Source organism: Nothobranchius furzeri, chromosome 8 (genome assembly GCF_043380555.1).
Source record: "Nothobranchius furzeri strain GRZ-AD chromosome 8, NfurGRZ-RIMD1, whole genome shotgun sequence".
In the NCBI taxonomy this organism is placed as follows: Eukaryota; Metazoa; Chordata; class Actinopteri; order Cyprinodontiformes; family Nothobranchiidae; genus Nothobranchius; species Nothobranchius furzeri.
Genome location: NC_091748.1, coordinates 53,800,649 through 53,823,071, shown reverse-complemented (window position 1 = coordinate 53,823,071; position 22,423 = coordinate 53,800,649). Strand labels below are relative to the sequence as shown.

General features: G+C 41.1%; 1 protein-coding gene across 2 annotated transcripts in view; it reads left to right on the top strand.

Moving 5' to 3' along the window:
• Nucleotides 1–1,758: 1,758 nt before the first annotated feature.
• Nucleotides 1,759–22,423, top strand: part of slc44a5b (solute carrier family 44 member 5b) — a 55,519-nt gene continuing 34,854 nt past the window's right edge. Inside the window, exon 1 of one of the 2 annotated variants that reach the window (XM_054729971.2) lies at nucleotides 1,759–2,129. In XM_054729971.2, coding sequence (XP_054585946.2) covers nucleotides 2,093–2,129 — 37 coding nt within the window. In that variant the 5' untranslated portion in view covers nucleotides 1,759–2,092. The remainder of the gene's footprint in view (nucleotides 2,130–22,423) is intronic. The other variant, XM_054729970.2, reaches the window with a different exon arrangement.

Genomic DNA, 22,423 nt, shown 5'->3' with positions numbered 1-22,423 from the left:
TTGTCTCAGGAAATTCAATCCCTGGTTAATGACCAGCCTTTGGCAACCTGAGCTCTAATTAGTTTCATCAGGAGAATTATAAAGGAGATGTTTCAAGCTTTATAAAGTGATTTTTGCTCAACTTTCAATGGATTCTGTCAAATAAAAATTCTGCACTTTATTTTACTCCATTCCAAAAGGAAAATGTACATCTGGCGTTACATGTTCATGCAAAATTTGAATACTATAGCATAAATAGCATTATGTAAATGTTTTAGACACTGAAACATCTGAATGTAACTGCTTTGACTAGTGAATTTTGTCTCGGACTCTGCAGTGTAAAGATTAATGACTATATAACCTAAACCATTTTTAGTTTGAAGTGCTGATAACTTTAGTGTAATTTTTTTCTGTTATGTGTAAATAGTTTTTTATGCTGTGTTTTAAATTATTGTGTGTGTGTGAGTGCGCGCGTGTGTGTGTGTGCCTGTGTGTGTGTGTGTGTGTGTGTGTGTGTGTGTGTGTGTGTGTGTGTGTGTGTGTGTGTGTGTGTGTGTGTGTGTGTGTGTGTGTTGCCCTGAGATGGACTGGCAACCTGTCCAGGGTGTATGCCACCTGTTTGCCCAGAGATTGCTGGAGATAGGCACCAGCCCCCCTGCGACCTTGCATGGACAATGGATGGATAGATGGATGGGTGTTTTAAATGGTTTTACTGTTTGAGCCTCTGCCTGTCATTGCCAGGATGTTCCTGTAAACGACAGTTTTATTTTCAAGAGTCTTTCTGTTTGAATAACCATAATATCACAAAAGCAAGAGAAAAAATTATCAGTAAGGGTTACATGGATCATCTAAAGTTGCAAAACCTGGTCATACACGCATGGACGTAATTTGGGGGGGGGGGGGGGGGGCATGTCCCCCCCACTTTTTCCAAAGTCAAGTTTTGACCCCTGCACTTTTTACCGTCCAAAGACAATATTATGCAATATTAAATGGACACTAGTTGAGCTCTAGGACCAAGCGGAAAACAACCTTTTGTGTTGAAGCCCGTGTCCCATTAGAACATACTGTAAAGATAACCCCCCCGGGTCCGCCCCACTTCTAAAGTGAAAATTACATCTTTGCATACACGACTGAGTTTTGAATTTATGCAACCTGATGAACTATGCAGTCCTCCAAACTGGGCAGCTTTGTAAAAAACAAATCAGATTACTTTTTGGTTTTATATCCATCAACTGAGGTTGGGGTCGTTGTTGATCAAATATTAAGACCTTGTACAGTAGACATTTGGGCCATTCCCATCTGTACCGGGTCGGCCCGGGCCGGATAGCCCCAGTCGGCCCCAGCCTGGCCCGGTTGATTCCACACATCCTTGTCTTAAGCCTATGTGGGCTGATTCTACCCACCAATCAGAGGCTTGCTCTAATGGAAGGTGTGAATTTGCTGTCAGTAGTGGGTGTGTTGGCCCTGGTGGGCCTGAAGCAGACCCCCTCGAGAAGAGGGCTGAGAATGAGCCTTGGTTGGCCCGGAAAAATACCAGGCCACTCAGATATGTTTAAACAACCTACGCTACCCGGCCCGGGCCGACCCGGTACAGATGGGAATGGCCCAATTTATGTACCAACCAGGACGCACCGTAAATAAACACCCATTTCACACAAAGAGAGGTGCAAAACCAAACAATTACCAGCAGGGGTCAGTGTTTCTCCATTGGACCATACACTAATATTGAGCTGTGTTTAGCCCTGCCTGAGGATTTCTGTGGCACGTTTCCTTTTTCAAGTGGATATAAATGCATTAGTCTCTGTTCGTGGGCTGTTTCGTAACAGCTAACTGAAGTCTGCTCCCAACGGAGGACACGGAGGCAGGTGCAGGGGAGCGCGCGCGGCCCCTTTAAGGCCGTTTTAGGCATAATTAGTGACGTCTCGCGCTGTGTACACGACCGACGCTTAGCTGCGTGGATGGATGAAGCATCCTCAGAGCATCCGAGAACCCCGACGCCGTCCCCGCTTTGCTGCGTTTTCCCACTACGGTACAATAAAAATTGAAGTTCACGTCGAGACTCCTATGCGGTCTCCATAACCGAGACGTGGGTGGTGCAAGTGTTCCAAGTGCCATGGCTAGAGTGAGGAACATCCCACCTTCCCAGTACGGTGAGTCGCTTCGTCTTTGTTGTTGTGGGGTTTTTGCGTCTTGTGGTAACAACGAGATGCACGTTCTCCTCCGTAGCCTCTGGTGCTGAGCCGCTTCAGAGCCTGCATCTGTCACGTGCTAACAGCTGACAGACTTTCACACCAAACTGCTGCTTTAAATTCCCAATTATTGATCATAAACACGTAAAACGTAAACACTAGTTTGTGTCAAATAAACATCAAGATAAGTCGAATTTTCCCCATGTTTAATTTGAAATGCCCCCAAATCCATCCATTGTTATTAGAAGTTCACATGAGTGATGTAATGTTTTTCCCATTGTTGTTGTGAAAGTGTTCTCTCACACTCATCAGTTTACTCTAAACCGGTGAGCCTTACGGGAGACGATGTGTGGTAGCAATAATGAACAAAGCCAACCTTAAAAAACTATTTACTTTCTTCTTGCATCTACAAAACTCATGATTGTTTCTTTAGATTTTTACTAAATTACAGAAATATAAGCAATCTAATGGCGTGATCATCCGATTGTCAGCTATAAATGTGACCTTTGAAGGTATTGAATAATCCTAAAGAGGTGGCTGATTGGGATTTGCATGGTGTCATTATGAAGGAGAGCAGAGTGTTGCCTTTTCAGCAACAAAGGATTTATTCTGTTAATGTGTCACTTAGCTGATCCAAGTGTTTAATAGATATTATTTAGAACAAATGCAGATTTTCAGTCTATTAAACTGTCTTAGTGATAATTTTGTGCATCGGAGGAGGGTGATCTTTTGTTATCACCAGATGCCACACGTACTGCGACATCTCTATTTAGAAACAAAGCCTGGCCTACACTAAAGCTTTTTACCAATCTAGTTGCAGTCATTGCAGAGCTGTTATAAATATTTTATAATAGCTGCAATAAAAGTTAATAATATAGGACAGAAACTCACACTGACTTTTTATTGTCCAATTAGAAAGCAGAGCAATATTAATGATATCATAATTAATTTAATTTTTTTTATCAGTGTCAATAAATGTCCATCACAGTTAGGACTCATCTAATCATTTCTGCTTCAGCTTTATTATTAAATGTTATTTTAGATTTTTGATAGAAGGATTTCCATCTTAGATTTGGTTGTTGCATCGTGTCGGGCATTTTTTGTGTTTTGTTCCCTCATAAATTCTGAAGCTTGTGGCAATTTATATGTTCTGACTGGACATAACTGATATATTGTTCCAGGGTGGGGCATATAGGAGACAGGACATGACGTGTTACAGAGGTTTGCTTATTTCAGTGGTCTCCAACCCTCGAGGGTTACTATCCAACCTGTTTTAGAGGTTTAGCTGATCCAACACACCTGATTCAATGGTTGAAAGACCTGTTCAGCATGTCATTAAGCTCTGCAGAAGACTGTAAATCACCCACTCGTTAAACCAGGTGTTGAAGCAGAGAAACCTCAAAAACATGCTGGATAGGGGCTCTGGAAGACCAGGGTCAGACTCCACTGGTTTACATCTTGCTCACAGTGGTAATTGAGGCCATGGGTGGCAGATAAATAATGGTGACACAGTTGCTCCATTTGCACGATTGATCTGGTGCCAAAGGCCAGGCTGCATCTTTATCAATATCGATGACTGATTTGTTGTTGTTACCAACACAACATATATTTGTCCTGTGCACAAAATGGATACATGAAAAATAAAAGTAAATGTAAGCAAAAAAGTGAAAACACAAAGAACAATTTTTAAATGTATTTTTATTTAACCTCTATTTAACCAGATAAGTTGATTCACTGAAATAAATGATTTTTTGGCCCTGTAATTATTATTTCAACTATCTATATAAATTCTACTAAATAATATGAATTCACTGTTTTTACTTTAAAATAGCTATTTTTCATGTAGTGCATTACTTGGTGATTGTTTGTAATTATGTTTCCTCATTTTTGTATGTAAATGGAATCCTCAGGGCCTGAAATTCACTTCTAAAAACAGGGGGGAATTCCCCCTTCACATATGTCTGTACAGGGGGAATTTATATATATGGGGGGGGGGGGGGGGGGTGATTACCAAATGTGCAGTCTTATGTTGTACTAATCATACCTTACATCACGTTTATAAGCAGCTTTCATTGGACTCCTGCAGCATTCTCATCTTCGTTGCTCTTGTCCCTTTCTTTGTTTCATCTCCTCTGCCTGATTTCTTTCCTCACACAGAAGTTAAAAAAATAAATATAAACTTTCCAGGAACTACTTGTGGGATTAACAACAGGCCTTAACATTGTTGTATTCTTACCTCAGATTGATGCATTTATTAACTTTTTTTAATCTTGCTTAGTGGTCCTCATAGCTGCATCTGTGGCCTTCTTTTCTTTTGTCCGAATGTTGTCTTTTTCTTGGCCTCTAACACTGCATCTTTCTCCATTGTAATAACTTTGAAGTATAAAAATCAAATAAAAATGCTCCTTTTTGCTGCACTGGTATTAGAAATTATCTTAACAATTTTCATTGCTGAAGTTTGTTGTCCAACTCTCTGGGCTGCATCTTTGCTCTTGTTTGTGCTTCTTTATCTGTTGTCTCCATCTTCGCTTCTTACTCTGATTTCTTTCTCTGAATTCCTCTATCTCAAACTGATGAATTTTCATTAACTTAACTTTTAACACAAACAGTTTCGTTGATGTGGCATCAAACACGATTGCAACTATGTACATTAATGTATCTGTTAGCTCACAGTACTAATTAGTTTTGGAGCGGGGTTCTCCCACGCTCCGCTTGGTCCTCTGTCCTCTCTGTCTTCTGTCTCCTCTGCTTCATCTCTTTCCATTTGATGAAAGCTCTGTTGAAATCAAACTGCTCTTGCGGAGGGCCAAGCTCTGAAATCAGCATCAGATTGGTGAGGTTTGCGTTATTCAGAGAATTTCTGAATCTTGTTTTTATCCTGTTTTGTGTGCTGAATCCGCGTTCACATGACACACTGGCAATTGGGATGACTAAAGCGATCTTAATGAGCTTCTCCATTTCAGTGAACACACCCCGATGGTCACTCAAAACAGCCTCTGCAAACTGCTGGAAGGTCAATGAGGCGTACGAGTCACTGGAAACCATAGTTTGCTTCAGCAAGGCAAACTCCGAGCGTCCATCCACTGCACTTACATAGTTTGAGAAGTGTGCAAGAAGGTTGTCGAGTTTTTCAAGGCCATAATGAGAAAAGTTATCGGACTTTTTTGCCATAATGGCTTTTTTTGGCTCCAAAATCGTAAACCATGACAGAACATCCAGTGTCTCACAGGGGAATCTTCTCTCAATCTCTGTTATTAAAGATCCCACGTACCTGCTCTTCATGTCATCAAAGGCTGGTTTTTGGGTGTGGCAGTCAAAAATTTTGTCTCCTTTAAACTTGTTTCCATCAAGAGAGCTGAAGAATTCAGTTTCTGCAGGGCCAGGGTGGACGATTATTTCCTTCAGGGCTTCTTTGGTACTTTCAACCATTGGCTGTGCTGTGGAGAAGTCCAGATCTTCTCTTTGAAAATGTTTTGAGAGAAGGACTACATGCATCAGTACGTCCTTCATCATGTGACAAAGAGCCACAAAGTTAAACTGTCTCACAGCTAGTAGCAGACCTTTAGCTTTGTCAGCATCTTGTGCATTAGAGGAAGCCATGTGCTCCAGGACATCTCTCAGGGATTTCAGTGATCTACACACTACCGACACTGCATTGTGAATTGACAGCCACCTTACTGCATGCGGCTGGGTGAACTTCAGTTGGGGTTCATCCAGCTGTTTCTGCAATTCATGCAGCTTGTTGCTTCTGACAGCAGAATTACTGAAAAAAATAAAAATTGATCTCAAATCCTGCTGAAACCGTTTCACCTGTGGCACAGAGTTGGCTGCATCACTGGCAGCAAGTGCGAGACGATGAGCCGTACAGTGGATTCCTACCAGGTCTGGATTGTATAGCTCTCTGAGCTTTTTAATAACTCCTTGTCTGCATCCTGTCATTACAGCAGCTCCATCAGTGCAAACTGCAGCAAGTTTTTTTCCATCCAGTTTTTTTTCTGTCAATAGCTGTTTTACATCTTCAACAATAGTGTCTGCTCTTCCATCAGCAATTTCAGAATTCCTTATCAGTTTTGTTTTGACGTTGTTGTCATCTATGAACCTGACATAGATAATCAGTCGTTTGGTGTTACTAATGTCAGTAGATTCATCCAATATTAATGAAAACACGGGACTTCTTTCAACAGCTTTGTCAATATCTTCCACAAGTGTGCTTGCAATAGCTTGCTGCATTTCTGACAGTCCTTTTTCATTGATGTAGCTACCATAGCTTGATGTTTCTGTAAGTTTTTTGAAAGCAGGACACTCCATTTCTTTCAGGAATTTAACCACATGGCAAAATTTAGCTTTTGCCATTTCATTTTTTGCAATAAAATATGCAGTTTTCAGGAGCCCCTTCATTTCTGCAGCAGACTGTAAATGTGCATCTTCGATAGCTTTGGTCATTACACTTTTAGCTGAATCCGCCTCACGTTTTCTTTTTATTGCTGCAGTGTGAGACACACCATCAGCGTGACGACGTAAAGTTGATGTTTTGTAGCATCGACTTGCAAAAGGCACAGCGCCGTACATCTTACAAATGGAGCAGTTCATTTCACCATTGTTATTTTCAAGCCAGGGATACAGTCTGAGCCAGTTAGCCTGAAACTTATCTTTAGGCTGCTTGCTAACGTTACGTTCAGTGGCACTACCTTTTTGAAAGTCCGGAGGATCCGTCTCATTCACAGCATCGCTGGAATCGGCGCTGCAACCCGCCCTGCCTCCAACGCCTCCTCCCTCGCTGCCTTCCGTGCTGGGGATTTCTTGTACAGTTTTTTTGGGAGCAGGTTCCCCTTCGTTGTTAGATTTCCGTTTTAACCAGCGGTCCATGTCTGCATGCAGGCGTTAAATCCGACAACCGAAGCACTGCTTCTCTGCTAGCAAGGGACTGAGCTCGTATTTTGATAAGTGGAGAGAAAAAAAAATCCAGCGCGCCGCCAATCACCAAGATGAAGAACGGGTTCGATGTTGTGGGATTTTAATGGCTCCGATACAAACGTCCACATTCGCTGCAGGCTGTGCGGGACTTTCCCGCATTATAAAACTGGATTTGCGAGAAGCAACTATATAACGCGCAATACCCGCAATCCCGCAGTGAATTTCAGGCCCTGATCCTTCAATCCAAGTAATATTCACTTAATCAGTTTGTTGGCTTACTCAGTTGATATTTCTAAGTAAAATGTAATAGAGAGACATCATTGAACCCTACAACCTTCTGTATTCGGAGCATGACGTCAAAGCCCCTCCCCCACTCTTCAGAGGCCTTCATCATCGTAAGACAGTAACTGTTCTTCCTCATGCCACGTTTCATATGTGTTGGGGAATTCATTGAGTGAGACGTGAAAGAACTAGCACATTGGAGCCAAGACGGTAAGTTTTAAGTTAATCAAACTATACGTCCTCGTTGGCTTACTGACTTCTCACTGAAAGCAGCAGCAGCTGCGGTAGCAAATGGTACTTTTTCCTGCTAGCTAGCTAGCTAGCTAAGCTAACTAACTTGGCTGACACGTGTCCTTTTCGCCTGGAAAGGCCCCATTAATTGAAGTTCGCGTTTTATCAAAGCCAGACTTGGTAAAGATTATACTTGCTGGAGTGAGTGCATTTAATAATTATAAACGCATTTTACAGAAAAAGTTGCAAGCTGCCGGTGCACTGGTGTCTGTTAACTTTGCGCCACCCATTACATTTCACTGAAGTTGGAAGTTATTTGACTTGTTCTGTTGTTGAAACTGTTCCAATGGACTTGAGTTTAACACAATAAAATGACCACGGTCTAATTTCATATCATTGCTGCATTTTACACCACTGTAATAACCATTAATTTGAATAAATAAAAAACTGCTCTCCACAGCTCCATTTTATTCATGTTATAGTCAGAAACATACGCTGTGTCTGCATCCTTCGAAGGACCCAGTCCACGTCGGCCGAGTAGACCAGATGTTAACGGCTGTGAATTTGGACAGGCCTAGCCTTCATGAATTCCCGCCACTCCCTCGGCGAACGTTCCATCGCCTAGCAACCGTGGACCCGCTGAGCAGAAGGGAGAAGGAACTTCAAATGATGGAGCTCGAAGTTTTTAGATTTTTAATCATTTCCTTGACTGCTGGAGAGCTAATTCAGAGAAAATACTTTCGACAAGCTGAGCCTGAGCAAAGATGTGATAATAGTTTTTAATACTTTCTAAGGGTCTTAATTTGACCAAAACCCATTTATCACCTTTTAAGACGTTTCAAGACCCAGCGGATACCCTCTAGTAAACAATTCTCATTTGTAAACAAAAATAAAATCCAAGATTTTAATACAGAACTGATTTTATTTAGATATTTCTTTTATATGTACATGTTTAATCTTTCTTAACCATTTTTTCTAGCAAGCCTGTCAAAGTTCTTCCTTCTCTCCTGTGCCCTCTGCTGCTCTGCCTCCCTCTGCAGCCTCATGTCCTCCCTGATCAGCTCCAGGAGCTGGTCATCGCTGTCACCTTCCCCTGGATGCCCATTTTCTCCAGAATAGTCTTAACATGTAAGAAAAAAAAAACCAGGAAGAGAAAAGAGGAAAACGGCTTATTCCTTTCATATTTTCGCAGAAAAAACTAAACTCAAACGAGTTATTTAAAATATGAGATGTTATTGTACCTCCATGTCACAGCCGCCAAACACTTTGTTCCAGTGAACATGTGGTCCATCTCTGCCCTAAGTTTAATAAGTCCCTGGTTTTCTCATTTGTTCCTAAAAGACAAACTTCTATTAAAATCAGGGGGAAAACGTAGCGGGAGAAGTACGACCGAGCGGCCGAAGAACTGAGGTTGTCAAGGATTGTCCTGCAATCAAAGACCTCATGGAGAGATGGCCTTCTCTGTTCAGTGAAAATCAGGTAAATCCAGTTATTGTTCATGCAGTGTGAGATCTCATGAGTCATCATAAACATGATTTTGTGTTTTTATTTCTCATTTCAGATCAAAGAAGAGTTTAAAAGACTGACCACGGTGCATCTAGAGCAAACCTTTTTGTCCAGTTTGGACAGGTTTACTCCAAAACTCCTGGCAATGTTTCAGAAGAAGGGCGGGACTGCAGGGACCAAAATAAGACCAATGCTGGACTCACTGAATGAGGTAACCTTTCTAATTATTTTAATTACACAATTTAATGATGATGATATATGCACTGTAAATATACTAGGGCTGCAACTAATGACTATTTTAATAGTCGTCGACACAACACAGTCACCGACTATTGAAACGATTAGTCGACTATCGGATAATTATTAATTTTTTTCTTAAATTTAGCATGCTTTCATTATGTGAAAAATGAGAACACAACAAAGATGGGTACTTCAATGGAAAATGCATATGTTACTGAACTTTGCTGCTGATAGGCCAATTCATTTTAAACGTAAATAAAAATACCAATTAGGCACAGTGCTCAGCTAGTATAGACATAATGCATAAATAAAATTAAAATACTTTTTTCAGGCATAGTCAGGCATAACATTAAATCTCTCTTTTTTTTAAAAAGCAAAAATATGTTTAAAAATATGTACCTCCAACACTAAACGTGTTGGCTTTCTTGTTATTTAAATCTTATCGAGGTGAGTCAGACTGTTTCATTCCAACTGTCCAACGTGCTTTCTCGTTAAGTGTTCATGCATCACCGAGGTGCTGCCGTGATACGCAAGGACTGCTTTGCAAATAATGCAGGTAATATTCACCCATTTTCTGGGGGAACCCTGATGTATGTATGTTACATATGTTATAGGGCTGCAACGATTCGTCGACGTTGTCAGCAAATATCGACAATAGAAATTGTCGACAATTAATTTCATTGTCGACGTTGTCGTCAGACATGTTTTTTCCGACCGAGTGAGGCATCTCACTTCATTACAATCTCTGCCCAGAGTGGCACATGCGCAATAGCATCTCTGCTGAGCATCAACTAACAGAAATGGCGGCGTCCAACATAGCAGCTACTAGTACCAAAACATCTAAAAGGTGAGAGCGTTCTAGCCTCGGTTCGGCGAATAAAAAGTTTACCTGCATTATTTGCAAAGCAGGCCTCGCGTATCACGGCAGCACCTTGGTGATGCATGAACACTTAATGAGAAAGCACGAAGGACAGTTGAATGAAACAGAGTCTGACTCGCCTCGGTAAGATTTAAATAGCAGGAAAGCCAACACGTTTTGTTTTGGATGTTAAGTTTTTTAAATGTATTTTCGCTTTAAGATAAGAGATTTAATGTTATGCCCGACTGTGCCTGACAAAAGTATTTTAATTTTATTTATGCATTTATGTCTATACTGACTGAGCACTGTGCCTAATTTTTATTTACTTTTAGTATGAATTGGCCTTTCAGCAGCAAAGTTCAATAAAATATGCATTTTCCATTGAAGTACCCATCTTTCTTGTGTTTATTGTCATTTTTCATATAATTAAAGCAATCTCATGCTAAATTCAAGAAAACTTTCATAATATCCGATTAGTCGACTAATCTTTTCAATAGTCTGTGACTAGTCGACTATTAAAATAGTCTTTAGTTGCAGCCCTATTATGTTATGTTATGTATTTTCTGCAATAAATTGTCTTTTGTGTTCAATAGCATCATGTTGATGGCAGAAGGGACATCATCATTAGTTGCTTAGTTGAGTATCTTGGAGAGAGTGGAGAGGAGCTGATCAAAGACTATAAGGTACCTGATGATATATCATTATAATGAACATGTATAGATACTTTATCATACATTCCTACCAACCTGTAACTCTACTTTCCCCCCAAAATGCACCAGACTGATGCGTTTAAATATAAAATGTCCAATAATTTTTTTCTGGGGGGGCATGTCCCTGGACCCCCCTAGAGTACTTTAATACTTATCATCTTTTTTACCTCAGAGAAATCTCAACACCCACACTTTTAAACACTGTGTATGTGAACGGGTCATTCCAAATTTTTCAGAAACAAGAATACTTACCTTAAAACCAATCAAAACCCCAATAGTGACTGCATGTAAACAATGTGTGCACACACCCCTCCCGGGCGATAATTTTCAGTCAGATGAGAATTTTTTGCTTCGATCCCTGCTCAAGACGCATATTTTTCATATCAGGCTTTTAACTGATGCTTTTACCCTCAAATCTCATGAGAATTCATCTTGCAGCGCAATGTTACCAGCCTGAGAGGCTGGAGTGCTCTGCACCTCTGTGCCCTGACCATGGTGGTCACTGTAGCAGCGCTCATTGTGGTCGTGGGTGTTGATTCCTCTCAGTCTTGATGGCCCAAAAAAGTGTTTTTCTTTGGGATTTCAGGGTCAGACCTGTGAAGCACATAGTGTAACTTTGCATTTAAAAAGTGCCATGTGAATATTATTTGATTTGAGTATACCTCTTTTATTTTAATATTTTTTTTCTTAACTGCTTCTTTTACTTGGAATCTGTTGCTAGTTATTCATAATTGTGGCTTTTTTCCCCCTCAGGATGTCAACCAAGAAGCGGCGAAAGAGGACTGCAATGATCACTTGATGAAGGTTGCTGTTATCCATCCCAGTGTGGCACAGGACAACCAAGATCCAGTGTACGTGTGTGTCATTATTGAGGGACTCGAGGTTTTGCAGGACTGCAAAACTGTGACAAACGCTTGCCTCTTCCTCATGGGAGTCATTTATGCTGTCAATTTAAGTTATCCACAGAAACTGAAATATACTTTTGAAGCATTTCAGAAGCTTTTCCTTGAGCTTGACAGCCTGAGAATGTCAGCAAAGGTCCAGTCTCTGCACAAAAAACTTCTACAGTGAGTGGTCAAGTGTTAATTGTGCTTTTGTTCAGCACAAATAATGTTTACGTTTGTCAGTGATTTCACATGTTGGCCAGTTTTATAAGCTCTTACTGTTATGGTCATCCTATTAGCAAAGGTGCAGTCTCCATGAGAAACTTTGTGAGTTTTATTGCATTTGTATTTGTGCTTTTGTCCAGCACAAACAATTTGTTGTCATTTTATGTCAGTTATCTGACAGTTATTTCAAGTGTTGCTTTTTGAAATTCTAAACTGCGGTTTATATCAATCTCTACCTTTATGCAGTTTTTTACACATTGGTCACTGCACTGTATTGAAATTTAAGAAGGTTTATGGGCATGCATGTGCAATGTTATATAGATATTTTTAATATCTACACTTTCTAACATTAAATAAAAATGTCATTCAAATATCCCTTGTGTGCAAATTTTTGTTTTGGGGAAATATTTATTTAATAGAATAGTAAAAAAATTTACTTCAATTTATATTAACAAATACATTATTAATACATATTACTTTATAATTTCATAGAATATAACAAAGAAAAGTGGAGTAAAAAACACAAAGAAACATCAGCAACTTTTACTTGGGTTTTGTAATTACAAGCAATGGTAAGGTGAGTAAAAATTACAAACTGTATGTAAGTATGGCTTGTAACATTTACTTAGGTCTTTTTCATAAAAAATACTTGGTTTTAGAAAGTATATATTACTTAAAAATAGCCTGAGTAAAATTTACAAGCATTTTATGTGTGTAAATACTGTCCTTACTTTTTTTAAGTAAATGCCACTCCAAATTTATTTCAGTGTTGAGAACTTGTTCTCATTTACAAAGACGATCTGGACAAGAGGCAGCAGCTACAGCCTTATAAATTCTGTGAATACCTTCCAAAGGGGACATTACTCACATTTTAAAGTTGCAGCCCAGCAGGATGAAGTGTTGAAAGGTACATGGTTACGAGTTCAGAAACACCAACGTAACAGAGGCATCACCGAGTCTGCTCCTGACAGCTCCTGATGGGGAAGGCTACTGTTCTCCTGATCCTCCCCACATCCTGACACGCTGTATCCCGCAGATCTCATGACTCCAGCAATATGCCAGTCAAGCCTGCAACCTGTCATCTGCAGTTGATCTTCACTGTTCTCTGCAGACATGCAGATCACCACGGGGAATGCCAAACTCTGTGTCTCTCTGTTCACACGTCCAGTCTGTACTTTACATTCTGTCACGGACCTGATGTCAGAGAACGGACGTGCAGATGGAATAAAAAGGCAAGGCGTATTGCAAGGTCCAGTTGAGATGCACTTTTTATTTGCAGTACACATACATGCATACTGCTACTAAACTTACGTTGCCCTCTGATCATATAGCTTAAGTGCTGGAAATTTGTAAAGAAATTAGAGAGCTTAATGCAGGAACATAATTTCAGTCCAGCAGCCTATGAGATGAAGTCATTGAGACTCTCGTGGTTAGGTCAACTTAATGTTGTTGCTGTCTCCCTGGTGGTTTTGGCCCACCAACCTGTCTGGTTTAGAAGCAACACTCCAAAACTGAGGTTTGAAGTCCAAGATCTTATAAAACATTTTTTTTTTGCTTAAATGCCTATTGTGCATTATATACGTGGATTAAGTGTAAAGGAACCCAGGGTTCTTAAAGATGTGGTTCACACTTTTAATGAATACATCTGAAGTGGTTCCTAGTAGGGCTGCTCAATTAATCGAATTTTAATCACAATTACGATCTGAGTTTTGAACGATTATTCAAACAAAACAAGCCGATTATTTGCTCCTCCCACTTGCGCTGCCCTGAGTTGCAAATGAAGCGCTCCTCACAGTGTTGCCAACTTGGCGACGTTGACGCTATTTCTAGCAGCTTTTCAGACCCCCTTCTTGACTCTTTAAATCTTAAAAGTACCTAGCGAACACCTCAGAAACATCTCTGGTAACCCTTAGCTACTTTCCGGATAACTGTCGTCGACATTTCCTGCAGGTTAGCTAAACACTCCGCCTGTGCTCTGTACCGTTCTTCAGGACATTAGGAAAGGGAATGATGTAGTGATGTGTCAGTCGCTAAAGAAACAGCTCTCGGAGCCGGCTCCTTGTTGGAGTAACCAAAGTGAGTGACACACACACCGCACCTGCGGACTCCTGAGCCACTAAAAACGGCTAAATGTGCGCGTGCGGCGCGCTAAACACACGTGCAGCTTGCCCCTGATTGCTGAGACCGGGTTGGGGAGTGGGGGGTGCAGCTGTGGTTGGGACAATTATTACATTAACTGATGGACTTGTAAATAAATAGTTTATAGATAAGGTAGAAATAAGTTCCTCACGCTGATAACTAATAACTAAACTCTATGAGGACACGGTGCTAGTGCACTCTCCTACAGCACCTTGACACGACTCAAATGTTATGCAACATTTTGTGAACATCAATTTATTTCCATTCATTTGTTATAAATGCCACTGTATAATTCTTGCTGTCAGTATTTGCAAGATATTGGTATTTGGGTCTGTATTGGTTAGACTTAAATGAGTTAAACCAAGGTCTATAGCCCTTGGGTCATAAACTATGAGCTATAAGTATATTGGTCGTTTTATGCTGGGAATCAGGAGTTATTTTAGTGATCATCTTGTTTCTTATTTATTTTTGTCCTGATTGTGCCCTGAGCAATTTTATGACTGAATAAAAACAAATAAAATCAACATAAATTGAAAAATCGTCCTAAATAATCGAGATCTCATGTCTTCAGTCATAATAATCGTGATTATTGTTTTTGCCATAATCGAGCAGCCCTATTCCTAGTAGGGCTGCACGATATTAGGAAAACCTGCGATATTCGATAACAGTGCTTAATATTGCGATATCGATATTACTCACGATAAATGAACAAATACTAAAGTACGCAGTGTTGATGTCGTCTGGCGTGTGACGTCTGCTCTGGGTTCAAAGCAAACAAAACTAATGCATGAATTCCATTACAACATAACATTTTTATTGCAAAAATATGCAGCTGCACCTGCTACTGTATTAGCAGCAAAACAACAAACTGCATGCATGCAGTTTCTCAATGACTTTAAAACATCACCTCCACCATAAAACTTTTTCTGATGCTCCAAATACAGAAAAACATCCCTCACCAGGGTTTTTTGAATAAATAAAAATATCAGAAAATAAGTTTTAATGTTAAATAATAGTTAACATCACTTAAATGCAACAGCAAATTCTCTCATTGCTACTGAACATTTTCTCCACATATGTGGTTATGATATAAGGCTGTTGCTGTAATTGGGAAGTGAACTGTGCTGGGCCAAACTAGGAGAATATTAAGATTTTTTGAGGGAAAGAGAAAAACAATTGTCTACCTTTCAGAAGAGGAACTGGTAAAAAAAAACTACATGGAAAATATGTGAAAACGTTTGGTTTTAACCCCAAATTGAACAAGTTTACCTAGATCTTAAAAAGCAGCTCAGATGATGAAACTGCAACTACGATTCTGATGACAAGCTAACAAATTGAACTAGCTCCTCTTAAGATAACCGGCTAGCAGAGCTTCTGACTGACAGTTTATGTGCAGCAGCAAAGCAACTATCCTGATTAACAAGGTTATAAAAGCTCATAAATGAAAAATCACTTTGATGTGTGGGGGAACTTTTCCAGGCCCTCTTTAGCAGGGTGGGACTGGGAGGAGAGTGCTGTATCCTTTTAGCTGGAAGCTAACCGGAGCCTGGGGCTAACACTAGCGACATGAAGGTGGGTTGGTTCACCGGCACGTGTCGGAGTCAGCCCAGTAAAAATGATTAACGACACCGAGCGGACTCACGTTCACGTTTGAAAGCAGCGCTGACTGCAGAAACCTCAGCACTAAGTGCGTTCGTTGCTCTGAGCCAGCATGACGAACAAGGGAATGGCGCTTGTAACTCTGTTTGGGTGTTGCTTTCCATCCTAAGGGTCTACGTAGGGGGCGGGCGTATTACGTGAACAGACCCATCTGATTGGCCGCTTATCAGAAGCGCTACATTTGATTGGTCAAATAATACTTCCGCGTAAAAAACAGAGCTGGTTTACAAAAAGTTGATGTATGACACGGATGGAAATGTTTGAACCAAACATTTATCACAGTTTTTGGCGTGCTTTGCGATGGGCCTATCGTACGTCCTGTTATCCCGATGATAGTTTTTCGATATATTGTGCAGCCCTAGTTCCCAGTAAGAACGAATGCTTTGTATGTCATACTCTGGGGTAACAAAGCTCCTTTGCACTAGTTTCAGGAAGGTGAGGCGCGTCAGAACTAAGCTTCAGACCACAGGATTTGCAGTCCTATTTCCTGATATTTGTACATCTCGCCTCTGATTGGATAACAGCAATGCAACTCTACCACTGACTCCGTTTGCTTTGTAATGCTGATGTTGTAGCTCCACAAATAACTCAAGCCTGAAGGATTTTTGCTGTGCTTTAGAATCGCTAATGCTAACAGTTAGCGTCGAGACATTCTCTGCTGTTTCTTAAACCCTAAAACAGGCATGGGGAACCCTGGTCCTCGAGGGCCGGTATCCTGCATGTCTTTGCTCCAACATTTCTGATTCAGTAGTTCATTCACCTGTTCTGCAGCTCATCAAGCTCTGCAGAAGCCTGTTAATCACCTGCTGATCGAAATCAGGTGTGATGATGCAGGGTTGAAACTAAAATAGGCTGGATAGCGGCCCTCGATGGACCAGGGTTCCCCACCCCTGCCCTAAAACAACAACCTTTCTCGTCGTGATTCAAGATGGGTGAATCCATGAACGTTCAGTGACAGAGTGACATAGATCTGTCAGACTTTTCATATCTTAGTGTTTCACTGTCTATTTTCTGTCTAAGGCAGCAGACAGGTGTAAGAGACTATTTTCGTGTTCAGTCTGTAAGAAAAACTCAGTGTGACTGATTATAATCTGAAATAATAACAATGAACCACACATTTAATGTTAAGCTTTTCTTTTTAAGATGATCATATTATACTAATATTTGTATCTCAGCTGAAACACAAGATAGAGATACATCATTAGTTTTCATGAACAGCAGCAAGGAAAGTTTTGTAGAGGAAATAACTGTTAGTCTCGCTTTTTATCTTAATAGGCAGCCTGACTACTCTTAGAAATATTATGGTTTTTTTTCTAGTGAATGTTGAGAATTTGTTAAAGGAATATAATTGGAATGCAGTTTGTTTGAAGTACAATATTTTAAAAAGACAATGAATAATGCGTTAGCAACACATCAAAAGAGCTGGCTTGTTATTCACTGGTATAAATTCCCACTTGAGGCTTATATAACATTTCTAACTCTGCCGCAAGCGCCCTGTGTGCGTATAAGGTTCAGTCAGTCAGAGAAGCGGAAAAGTGGCTCATAATCATTCTGAGACAGGTTTGTAAGTGACAATAATGTAGATATGCGTTCCATTCACTACAAGTGTTCAGTTGGACACACTGTTAATTAAAAAATTTCCCACTTGAACAGCTTCCTTAAACACAGTTTTTTTTTAACCGAGTAAAGTCTTAAATGCATGCGAAGCAATCAAAACATTGATGTTTTCTTTTATGATTGCAGTTGGAGCTTGGTGTGACTGATTTGCTGCAAAAATGAAGTTTCATTGTGGGATTTGGAGGCACACTGTCCTCTGAAAAACCCCAGCCTAATAAAAATTGACAATGTTTTTATGACTTTTTAGTTCTTTTTTTCTATTCATAACTTTATAAACATTATCTTTTTTACAACTATTACTGTTTGTGTGGGATTTTTTTGTTACAGCCTTATGAATAATTTACATTAATTATATGGGTAGGTCTGTAAATGGTTACAGGGATTTACAGCATTGGGGGTTAGTAATTTAGCTGTTCAACTAATAAAATATGTTTCAGGTGAACAGGTTGTAGTGTGGTGAGTGTTATGACCATGAGGCCAACCCAGGCTTTCCACTGGATGCGTGACATAATAGAAGTGTTTTTACCAAGTCTTAAGTGATGCATCCCCTTCTACCAGGAGAGTTTCTGACATGCAGCATGGCAGCATGGATCTGAAAAGTCTGTAGTTTATTTTCTGTTCTGTTTATATCCACCAAGCAGGTGTCACGGGTAGTAACAATTTTTTTACTTATATAATTATTAAACAGGAAATCAGTACACAGTTTTTATTCTGAAATTTCCTTAATGCTTGATAGCTCCTATGTTTGATTTCCTGTCTGGCCGGATTCAAGCTGCTGAGCTTTATGTGTTCTGGAAGCGTAGAAAACGCATAAAAGACAGACCCGGGATGTAAATTTAAAGGAGCCGCTTTTAGAAGACACCCAGTGCTGGTAAATCAGTGTAATACTACCACCACAATGTGTTTTTTTAAAGCACTGTGCCGGCATGGGGATGCAGGAATTTTGCAGCATTTGTGCCACCATACTTGGTAGTAATATTGCCACAATGCCGGTCTTGTGAATCCACATTAGGTGGTGTCATGATCACGTGTGCCAAGCTCTGCCGAGCAACTATATGAAATATGAATGTAAACACGGGAGTACGTTTTGCTTTTGTCAACAGAATCAGCTGCTGATAAACTGGATCGATACAGAGCTCTGGAAGCTTCTCTCCATTGAAGATGAAGCTCCGCTCACCAGACGGTGAAGGACAGACACCTTTAGGAGCGGCACTTGAAAAAAAACTTGAGCCGACTTCAATCGCAATAAAAAGCAAGTTGTGTTCAATCTAAAAGGAAGTCTGTGGCAGAGCAGAGATATTATACCACCATCAAGTAATCTTTGGTAAAAAAAAAAAGACACTGTCACATTTTGGAGGGGTGTTAGCAAGATGGCGCCCATGAGTGGTTGTGTGTTTGCTAGGCTCCTGATCTTTTTTGGTTATTTGGTGTTTTATTGTTTCTTCTTTATCTGGTGCGGAGTCCCTGCTAACATATGATCGAGACTTACTGTTGTCGATCAGGTCCGCGATGATCAACCTCCAGAACTCTGATACCGGACCCGCTTTCCCACCGTCTCTGGAAACTGGCGTTAACCCAGGTCTCGGCCCTCTGTTACCTGTCGGACTGCCGCTGCCCCGGAGGCCATGGAAGAGGAAACGGGGGAAGAGAGCCAGCTTCTTCATTCAGCTTAGAAAGATCCTGAGAGGCGAAGCTCTACCTGATCGCTGCTCCGCGGCTGTGTTGTGGAGGATCCAACAGAAACTAAACGGAGTTGGGCTGATCTCGCTGCTCAATGGAGCCCCAGATGCAGGACGCTACCTGAAGGCGTGGGAGACAAAGAACCTCTGCGGGCGTAGCCTGGAGTCGCTACGTAGCTTAGCCCGCCAGCCGCCCGCTATTATGGAGCCCGCGGCACACACATCGCCAGATTCCTCTGCGAAAATGATGTTAATTAACGCGCTCTCCATCGCCAACAAGTCTCACATCCTCAACGATCTTTTCTGCACCAAAAAATTAAACTTTTTGTGGATTTCTGAGTCGTGGCAGCGCGAAAATGACATCACTCATCTCCGTGAACTCTGTCCTCAAGACTGCTCTTTCTTCTCTGCTCCACCAACCACAGGCCGCGATGGAGGAACAGCTGTTATCTTTAAGAAACACTTTTCATGCCAAATTATGTCCTCAAATTCCTACAGCTCATTCGAGATGATCATGATTAAAATTGGTCGAGTTCAACCAGTTTATGGAATTCTGGTCTATCGCCCACCTGGATCTACTTCATCCTTCCTGTCTGACTTTCAGGACCTCCTATCTTCAACTATTAGACTAGACAGGATAATCATTGTTGGAGATTTCAACATCCACGCTGAGGATCTATCTAACAGCTCCACTAGGGAGTTCCCAAACATGATGAATTCTTTTCATTTCTCTCAACACGTGTCTGGTCCCACTCACAGAGCAGGCCACACCCTGGATCTGGTCTTTTCCTATGGACTTCTTGTTGATAAGCTGCAGATAAATGATGTTGTGTTCAGTGACGATAAGTCAGTTTCTTTAAATATTAACCTAAATTCTGAATCTCTTTTACCAGACTCTGCCAAGCAACGACGTATTATCAACAGTTCTACCATTTTAAATTTCTCCTCCCTCTGACTTTGTGCCTCCTTCCTCTGATGACGTAGAGCTCCTTACCAACTCATTTAATGATCACTGCCTCAAAATTCTAGATCAGGTCGCTCCTTACAAAACCAGCTGCAGTTCCAGCGCTTCTAGTTCATCCTGGCTGAACAACCAGATTCTTGAACTTAGACGCTCCTACAGAAAAGCGGAACGACTGTGGAAGAGGACAGGTCTGGTTGTTCATCGCGAATATTTTAAAGAACTTCTGGAGTCATACACGAAGCTTTAGAAAATACCAGGTCTTCTTTCTTCAGCAACCTCATATGTCAAAATAAGAATAGTCCTAAGGTTTTGTTTGATACCATCTCCAGCATCGTGTCTTCTCCTCCGCAGCAGGCTCAGCTATCTTCAGCTGATGACTGTAACATATTTCTCCACTTTTTTGCAAACAAGGTGTTGAATCTGAGATCTAGCATTCCACCAGCCCCCCCCCCCCCCCCCCCCCCCCCCCCCCCCAGGAGGGGAGGCCCCTCAGTGCTCCGAGTCTTTCACCTCCTTCTCCCCAATTACACTAAATGACTTAACCTCAATAATCAGTCAGATGAAACTCTCATCATGCTCCTCAGATATCTTAACTCCCTCTGTTTTAGTTGGGTCCCTTGCCTCCATCAGTCCATCTCTGTTGACTATAATCAACAGCTCACTGAGCCAAGGCTGTGTTCCATCTTACTTTAAAAATGCAGTAGTGACTCCTCTCTTAAAGAAACCCAACCTTGACGCCAGCTCCACCAGTAACTTTAGGCCCATTTCTAAGCTACCTTTCATCAGCAAAGTACTTGAGAATGTTGTTGAAACCCAACTCAGATCCTCGTTTTCTAAGTCAAAGATCTCTGACCCCTTCCAATCTGGCTTTCTGAAGCAGCACTCAACTGAGACTGCTCTAGTAAGGGTGCATAATGACCTCCTAATGGCTGCTGATGCAGGGAAATGCTTTGTCATCGTCCTGCTTGACCTCAGTGCAGCTTTTGACACTGTAGACCACAACGTTCTACTAAACAGGTTAAAGGCCCTGGCTGGGATTTCAGGTTCTGCTCTAGACTGGCTCTCTTATCTCACCAACAGAACATTCACAGTGAAGTCTGAAACCTTCTCTTCAGATACTGCCTCTCTAACATGCAGGGTCCCACAAGGTTCAGTTCTAGGGCCTCTACTATTCGCATTCTATATTCTTCCCCTAGCTGGCATCATTCAGTCTTTCCCAGACATCTACCACATCTATGCTGACGATATACAGCTCTACATGTCCTTTATGCCACACCAGTTGGACAGGCTGGCCACCCTTGTACTCTGCCTGACCCAGATTAGTAACTGGCTGTCCAGCAACTTTCTTGTCCTCAATGCTAGCAAGACAGAGACCCTGATCGCTGCACCCCCTGAACTTCAGCCAAAAATCGAGCAAGAAATTGCCTCTTTTTGCCCATCAGCCAAGGCCAACATTAGAAACCTGGGAGTTATTTTTGATCCAGCTTTAAGTTAGACTCACACGTCAAAACCATCTCCCGCTCTTGTTTCTTTCAACTGAGAAACATTTCAAAAGTCCGTAAACTGGTTTCTACTGCAGATCTGGAAAAGATCATCCATGCCTTTGTGTCATCACGCTTAGACTACTGTAACGCTCTTTTTACTGGTCTCAGCAAAACCTCCCTCTCACGCCTTCAAGCCATCCAAAATGCAGCAGCCAGACTCCTAACCAAATCCAGCACACGAGCTCACATCACTCCAGTTTTACAGTCCCTCCACTGGCTCCCGGTAGAATATAGAATACAGTTTAAACTTTTAGTCTTGACCTATAGAGCTCTTAACAACCAGGCTCCAAGCTACCTATCTGAGCTTTTATCCCCACACACCACCTCACGGAACCTTAGATCCACATCTGAAAACCTCCTGGCTGTTCCTCCAACCAGACTGAAAACCAAAGGGGACAGGGCCTTTCAGACTATAGCCCCCAGACTTTGGAACAGTCTGCCTTCAAATCTCCGTCTCTCTAACACTGTAGAGGTCTTTAAAAATCATCAAAACACTCACCTTTTCATCCAGGCGTTCCCTCCCTAAATGTTCTAAAAGATGGCTTTTTTTAGGGTTCACACCTTCACTTTGTTTTTACTCCTGATTTTATTTACTATTTTATCACTGCTATTGTTTTTCTGATGTTTTTATTGGTTAGAGGTATTTGCCCTGATCTTACTCAAGTTGTACAGCGCTTTGTGATTTATATCTGCGAAAGGCGCTATATAAATAAACTTTTACTTACTTACTTAGAACCCAAAATGCAGAACCCAGGATGACACGAGGCAGGAGTGGATATGAAGAAAAAAAAATAATTTTATT